Source organism: Monodon monoceros, unplaced genomic scaffold (assembly GCF_005190385.1).
Source record: "Monodon monoceros isolate NGI ecotype Baffin Bay Population unplaced genomic scaffold, NGI_Narwhal_1 Super_Scaffold_21, whole genome shotgun sequence".
Lineage (NCBI taxonomy): Eukaryota > Metazoa > Chordata > Mammalia > Artiodactyla > Monodontidae > Monodon > Monodon monoceros.
Genome location: NW_021703778.1, coordinates 128,355,011 through 128,363,158, shown reverse-complemented (window position 1 = coordinate 128,363,158; position 8,148 = coordinate 128,355,011). Strand labels below are relative to the sequence as shown.

The window sequence follows — 8,148 nt, the reverse complement described above, 5'->3', positions numbered from 1 at the left end:
AAGATAAGGCATTATTCTTAATACAAACAGGACAAATGAGCCTTGGAAATCTCCCTGCATGTCACAGTTTATTTGCCATGATCTAATTTCTTAGTGAGTTAGAGGTAATTTCCACTGAAGAAACAGGAAGCTCTGATTTACTTTTTTCTTCTTAGTCATCTTGGGAAAAGTGGGGAATGGGGCTTTTTTGACTACCAGGTTACTCAACTCTTAACAGGATGTAACAAAGGATGAACAAAGTGATTTACTATTCAGAAGGACATGGGGTTTACTTAGAATGAAAAACACCCTAGAAAAAAAGAGTCACTTGTTTCTTTTAGTGATTTTTCTGGCTCTAAACCCCTTCAGTTTTGATGGGTTCGTGTGCAGGAGGAACTCTAAGGTAAGGCATTGAGAGCCTCGCAGATCTTCCCTGGTAGGTCACATCCAGCTACTCTAATCATATTGGACAATACATTTAATTATCCAATAAATTTTATTATCCATGTTTTATATATCTGCTTCCTATAAATGAGTATCATTTAAGTCTATGATACACTGAGAACAGTCAAGAATTGTTTCTTGCATTTATGATTTAAGAAGCTATATTTAAAAATTAAGACTTGTGTTTATGTGACTATAATTATAAGGAAAATTAGAAACCGAACAGCTGGATATTTATAAAAACGGATATTTCAGGAAAGGATTTAAAGTTAGAAGCCCTTTCCAACTCTTTTGTAAACCAGAAAACATACAATTATTTTAAGAAGGATTTCATTTTTACCCAACTGCATTCTAGATTTCGTCAAAGGAAAAACATTCAGAAATCTTAAGACTTTTACTTCCTTGAATTTTAGATGGATTGCTTTTCAGAATTTTTCTAATCAACATTACGTGAAATCCTCTAGCTGATAAAAGGCCAAATGTTTACATTCTTCTCAAGAGGTTGAATGAATTTTTATGCATTGACCCAGAATGGGATTCCAGTATTTGCCATACTGAACAGCAAGGAATAATTAATTTTCACCATCCATGTACCGTACAAATATGAAGTTAAAATAGAATTTTCACTGACGGTTAACACTGTAGATTCCACGTTATGATTAGTTCCAAGAGCACAAGAACACTGCATCTTCAGTGGGAAGTGTACTTCTTAGTTGTAACAACATCCTCAGAGACTTTTCAGTTTGTCTTTACCTTGCTCTTTTTGACTGCAAAGTGCAAAAGATTCTCGAACGAATTGCCTGCACATTGGGCACTGCTGAAAATACTTAACACAGCCATCACACAAGCACGTGTGTCTACATGGCAAGAGCACCCAGTTCACGGTCCCATTCTGGCAAACCACGCAGTCCTTGCTATTCTCTTCTGGAGGCTCTATTTCACTTTCAGATAGTCCAGCCTTTTCCAGCAAACTTCGGTCTGTGTTTTTTTCCTCTGGAGAGGAACTGCTGGAGGGAGTGGAATTATTATTTGCCGACATGAAAAGTTGCTGAAAATCAAAGAAACACATGTAAAGATATTACAAATGACAATTACGCTTCAAATCCGGGGGTCATAAGACGTGCTAAAAATTTATGAGCTAGCAAATCCAATAACTAATAATAGCTAACTTCTATGATAACTAACTGAAAAATATTATCTCTTTATAGATAGTCATTCTTTGAAACTGCAAACAAAAAAGACAGAGGATAAAGACTAGAGGGTACAACTTACCTTAAGATCATGAAATTGACCTTGAGCCAGGAGTAAATATTGATACAATATTCTACAGGAGAGTTTATAAGTCTCATCAGGAATATGAATTACTGACACCATGGAAATCTAAGATAAAAATTGAACACCAGTCAGTACATACCTCCTTATATTATTTAACAGATATGTGAAAAATACTTCTCAAATAAAAATAAGAGGTTGATAAATTAGAAAACTTACAATAAGTTCCTTAAATCACAGTCACAAAAGAGGGCCCAGTTACATATTTTTGCCAGAATTATTTTATTTATACTCAAATTTACAAATTCAATGTTGTTTCAGCAAAAATAGCAATTAGTTTTTATACAGCTGTATAAGTTGACTAAAATTTTCATATGGAAAAATAAAACATAAGAACGGCTAGGAAAGGGGCTTCCCTGGTGGCGCAGTGGTTAAGAATCCTCCTGCTAATGCGGGACACGGGTTCAAGCCCTGGTCCAGGAAGATCCCACATGCCACAGAGCAGCTAAGCCCGTGCGCCACAACTACTGAGCCCGCGAGCCACAACTATTGAGCCTGCGCTCTAGAGCCCATGAGCCACAACTACTGAGCCCGCACACCACAACTACTGCAGCCCACGGGCCTAGAGACTGTGCTCCGCAACAAGAGAAGCCACCGTGATGAAAAGCCCACGCACCGCAATGAAGAGTAGCCCCTGCTCGTTTCAACGAGAGAAAGCCCATGTGGAGCAACAAAGACCCAATGCAGCCAAAAATGAATAAATAAATTAAAAAAAAAATAGCTAGGGAAATATTGAAAAGAAAGCTATGAGAGGGACTAAGCTCAGTCAGATATTAAAGCACACTACAAAGCCTCTAAAATTAGAACAGTGTGGTACTGGCACATGAATAGACAGATGGATGGAACAGAATAAACAGTCCAGAAACAGACATAACTATATATACAAATATGACAAAGGTAGCATCTCAAATCATTAAACAAAGAGAGCCTTCTTAATAAAAAGTATTGGGGCAACTGGATAGCTGTTTGGAAAAATATAAAATTAGATGCATTCCTCATTCCATACATAAGAATAAACTCCAAAAGCATAAGAAATCTAATTGTGAAAAATAAAACTATACAAGTACTAGGAAAAACATGTGAATTTCTTTTTAGTTTCAGTGTAGAAAAAGACTTTCGAACTATGACCCAAACCCAGAGGCAGATAAATTTGACAAACCTAACTACATAAAAATATAAAATTTGCATGACAAAAAGCACTATAAGCAAAGTCAAAAGACATATGACAAGCTGAAATATATATTCACAACGTATATCACAGACTCGGGGTTAATATCTCTAATTTATAAAGAACTCTTAAAAATTGAAGAAAAAGTGAATAAAAATCCTATAGAGAAATGGGCAAAAGACATGAACAGATAATATACAAAAAGATAAAAACATGGTCCTTAGCCATATTAAAAGATGTTCATTTCACTCACAATATGATAAATGAAAATTAAGACTTGACTGAGATATAATTTCTTTCTCATCAGGTTAACGAAAATTGAAAAGCTTGTCAGTACACTCTATGGAGAAGTCATCACTCGCATATACTGCTGGTGGAAATGTGTTAAAAAAAAAAAATACAACTCCAAAGGTACAATTCCAATGGAGGGGAATTTGGCAGTATGTAACAGAAAGAAATGTATTTACTTAGCCTTCAACCGCATAACCTCAACAATGTTAAAATACGGACACACAGGTTATTCAGTGCAAGATTATCTGTTATTGCAGAATACTGGAAACTACCTGAATGTCCAACCACAGGAGATTGGCTGAATAACTGTCATACATGGATACCCTACATACAATAAAGTGCTAGGCAGCTGTAAGTGAAAAAAGCAAGAACATGTATAGTATATATAGGGTGCTACCTTTTGTGTAAGAAAGAAGGAAAAATAAGAAGAAACAGAAAGATATCTGTATTTTCTTATCATTACAATAAGAAACATAGGAAGGATAAACCAGAAAACAATGAACTTGATTATCTGTACAAGAATTGGGGTGTATGAGAATGGGGGTAAGGGATGAAAGCAACATCTGAGTATACCACTTTATATAGTTTTTTGACTTTTGAGAGAACTAATCTGAGTAATTTATGGACACAGTTTTTGACTATAAATCCTCAGTTTGGGGCAGGAAATAAGGAAAGGGCAGTTTGAGGATCAAAATAATCATATTCAGTAATGAATTATAAACCACTGGGGGAAAAAGGAATTCATGAGGCCATGAGGATAACAAATAGATAAACAAAGAGGTAAGTCGGAGGACTCTTGTTTGTAATAGAATGCTGAGGGCTGACTGGAGGGCTGGAGTTGGAAAATAATCTTTTGTTGTTGTTGTTGTTTTGTTTTTGCGGTACGCGGGCCTCTCACTGTTGTGGCCTCTCCCGTTGTGAAGCACAGATTCCGGACGCACAGGCTCAGCGGCCATGGCTCACGGGCCCAGCCGCTCCACGGCATGTGGGATCTTCCCGGACCGGGGCACGAACCCATGTCCCCTGCATCGGCAGGCGGACTCTCAACCACTGCGCCACTAGGGAAGCCCTGGAAAATAATCATTTTGCAACCATCATGGTAAAGATGAACTCTGGTAAGAATCATTAATGGATATTAAATCCAGGGGGAAATTTTACTAAAGAACAGGATATTTGTATGGTCTTAAAGTGCCTCCCCACACACTGCTTATTACTTGCAAGGGAGGGAAAAAAAAGGAAACAGTGGAAAATTGGATAACACCTTGACTGAGAGATCAAAATTTACATCACCAATGAGGGAAAAGAACCTCCCATTCTTCTACAGGTGATGCCCTGAAACGCACACATAATCACCTGCGTGGTACACTGGCTGAGAATGCTCAACTCCAATCTAATCATGATGAAACATCAGACAAAATGAGAAATGTTCTATTTTACAAAAACAGTGTGTGCATGTGACTCTATTCTTCAAAAATGCTAATGTAATAAAAGACAAAAGAAAGGCTATGGAAATGTTTCAGATTAAAGGAGGTTAAAGATACGTGACAAATACAACATCTGACTCTAGACTAGAATCTGTACTGGAGGGGAAAACATGTTGTAAAGAATACTGTTAGACAGACTGACAAATTGGAATATATATTATAATAGATTAGATAAAATATTATATCAATGTTAGATTTATAAAGTAGATAACCATATTGTAGTTATACAAGAGAATATCCCCATTATTAGGAAAACACACTGAAGTATTTGGGTGTAAAGAATCATCATGTATACAACTTATTCTCAATTCATTAAAAATATATATATACACATACACCCATAAATATGTATGTGGGCAAATAGTGAAAATGGTGCAAATGTTAACAATTAACAATAGGAGATCAGGGTAAAGGGTATATGGATGTTCTTCTACTTTTTTATTTTTGCAAGTTTTTGAAATTATGTCCATAAAGAAAGTTAAAAAACAACAACAACCCTATTATGGTTGTAAACATACAATATCCTTTACAGCCTTATAAGGATTTATTAATTTGGCAGTGACTTCAGAGGCTTTTAATACTAAATCAAAATGACAGGATTGGTAAAAGATAGTAATGTTATCACCTACTACTAACAATCCTGCCATTTAATTTAACATTAAAAGCCTCTGAAGCTACTATCATGCTAGTTATGAATATATATATAGTTGTAGATTTATATTTGATATGGAAAAGATGTTTAAAACATACTATTAAATGAAAGCAGATCCCAAAATAGTATGGACAATTTGATCCCATTTTTGTTTTAAAATTACATACATAAAGGTCTAGAAAGATACAAATATTCACAGTGGTTATCTTTGGATGATAGAATACAGGTGATTTTCCTTTTTTCCCTTTTGGCTTATCTAGATTTTCTACTTCTATTTCCTGCCACAAACATGTATCATTTGAGTAGTACAGAAAACAAACTAGTATAATTTAGTAAAAATGAAAAAAAAATTTAAGTCAAGGTCTTGCAGTGACAATCCCTACTTTCCTTATCTACCTAAAATAACAAACTGGTTCCTAACTACACAATCTGAATGTAATTTATTACTGTTACAATAGGAGTGAGAGAGTTAAAAAATTTCTTTCTTAGATTTAGAATTTCTGACCCCAGATAAAATACTGAAAAACCAAATGCCCAATTTGCTTTTAAAATTAAGAACAGAGAACATTCATACAAAATATACTAATATGCTTTAGTGCCAGTGTTAGGCCCCACCTGAGAGGTAAGAAAGCGAGAAGCAAGGATTAACAGGAAAAAAAGAAGGGAACCTACTGATAAGAACAGAAGATACAGAGAAGGACCCAGGCAGGGAGGTGTATACAAAGGACCTGAGAGCCAGGTACTTTGTCTGCCCTGTGGGAATAAGCCTCCCCCAACCACAGCCGGGCCAGTAGACTTCATTTCAGTTGCATCAGGGACCTGAGAGCAAATCTTTCCCTGTTTAGAATGCCACTGAACTGTACACTGAAAAGTGGTTAAAATGGTCAACTTTATGTTATATGTATTTTACACCTCCCAACACCAAACACACACACTCTCTCTCTCTCTCTCTCTCTCTCTCACTCCTTCTCTGTTTAGACTGAGGAGGAAAGTTAGAAAATAAGGAAGAGTCTGAGTACTCACGTTGACAAAGAGCACCAGCAGCGAGAGGGAAAGGAACCACAGGGGAAGCTGAGAGGAAGGTGACAGATCTGACCCTTTCTGTTTCGAATGAAAGGAAAGAAGTAGGGGAGCTTAGAAGAGATGGGGGACACAGTGGTGAGAGAAAGGCTATCTTGCCCAGGTAGGCAGAGTGAAGGACGGAAAGGCTGGACATATCAAACACCAACTTAATAGGTCTTATTTATCTTCAGTTGAAAAGAGTGGGAGGGCCAAAGGGAGGGACAGGGGAGACAACCAGAAGAGCTCTCCTATGGACTATTCAGGAGCTTGGCTGTGAGGCTCTATGTGGCTCACTAACATTGCTTGGTATGACTTTTTTTTTCACTTATCAAATTTACTGAGCACCTATTGTGTTTCAGGCACTCTGTTAGGTTCTGCAAATACACTGCTGTTAGTATGACTTTTATTTGGAAAAAGCAAACTGACTTCAGCTCAATGGAACTTCAATTTGATAAAATTAAACCCCGTTCCCCAAAAAACTACAGAGGCATAACTTATTGAGCAGGGTCTAGATCTCCCAATTAGGGTGTGCACCTTCCAAAGCTCAATGTGTGCTGGTTTTGGTGAGATACTCCTGTTAAAAACAAAGCATACTGCCACAGGACTACAAAGGCTCAGAATCGAGCCCTGCTTCCATCTCTTATTTCCTGAATGCCTGGGAGTTTTCTTTAGTCTCTTTCAGTGTCTATAAGACAGATGCCCTAACACACAAAGTTGTTGGAAGGAATAAATATGTTAATGGTAGCGAATGTACTTTGTATATTACAAAGTGTCATAAAAATGTTACCATATCTTTACTCATCAACATATCTATTTCATGCACTTCAGAAAAGTAGTAAATTGTGTATAAAGCCATTCTAATCATGATAGGATTTCACCAAAAGTTTATTTCACGTACAAGCTTCTACCATACTTATAGAAATGTCAGGCTCAGGACCTTTTAGACCTCTAACATGCTTTTATCTTCCTAATTGGGGTAAACTACCAGACTAAAGAAATAATTAGCACATAATGAGAAAAGGAAATTAAAATAATTACTAAAAATATAGGGACCAAACACATATAAGATGTAGGTGCAGCAGGGGCTATGATGGAACCAAGATGACTGCAAATATGCAAAGAAAAGAGTGGATACTGTCTTAAAATCAAGCCCTTCAGATCATTACAATGCTTATTTATTCAGTGCTAAAAATGCTAGGAATAAACATGCTTCCTAACAGACCTTTTTCTATGTGGCAAAAATGACAGAATATAGGATGATGAAATTAATGTAATTCAACTCTATCTTTCATTTTCTAAATAAAATCATATTCTTGCAATCCATATGGAAAAAAACAAGTCATGCTCTGAAGGAGCATTACACATATAAAACGCATACAAGTGTACTTCCCATGTATTCATTTTCCAAAAAAAAATGTGTCCAGGCCAAATGTATATCCTCAGAAATTAAAATAAACCTTTTTCTATTTCACCAAATAATTAAGACCCATCATCCAAATCACTTAAAAGTTAATGTTTCCACAATTTTAAAATTACTTACAATATCATAAATTTCTCGGTTATCTTCATCAGCTAGGGTCAACAGTGCTACCAATGGATAGCGAGATCTGGGCACTGTACCAAAGTCTTCAATTTTAGTATCTTTTGGTAACTGGCAATATATTTCTTCTTTGCTGTCCTTTTTAATACTTTTTGAAGATGTAAAGAGAAATTGCCACTATAAGCAAAAATACAAT

At 36.1% G+C, this 8,148-nt stretch overlaps 1 protein-coding gene across 1 annotated transcript in view; it reads right to left on the bottom strand.

Annotated features, from left to right (window-relative positions):
* Positions 1–804: 804 nt before the first annotated feature.
* CGRRF1 (cell growth regulator with ring finger domain 1) overlaps positions 805–8,148 on the bottom strand; it is a 28,762-nt gene continuing 21,418 nt past the window's right edge. The window contains exons 4-6 of the mRNA XM_029239753.1: positions 7,953–8,100; positions 1,696–1,803; positions 805–1,471 (exon numbers count right to left, since the gene is read on the bottom strand). Coding sequence (XP_029095586.1) covers positions 1,151–1,471; positions 1,696–1,803; positions 7,953–8,100 — 577 coding nt within the window. The 3' untranslated portion in view covers positions 805–1,150. The remainder of the gene's footprint in view (positions 1,472–1,695; positions 1,804–7,952; positions 8,101–8,148) is intronic.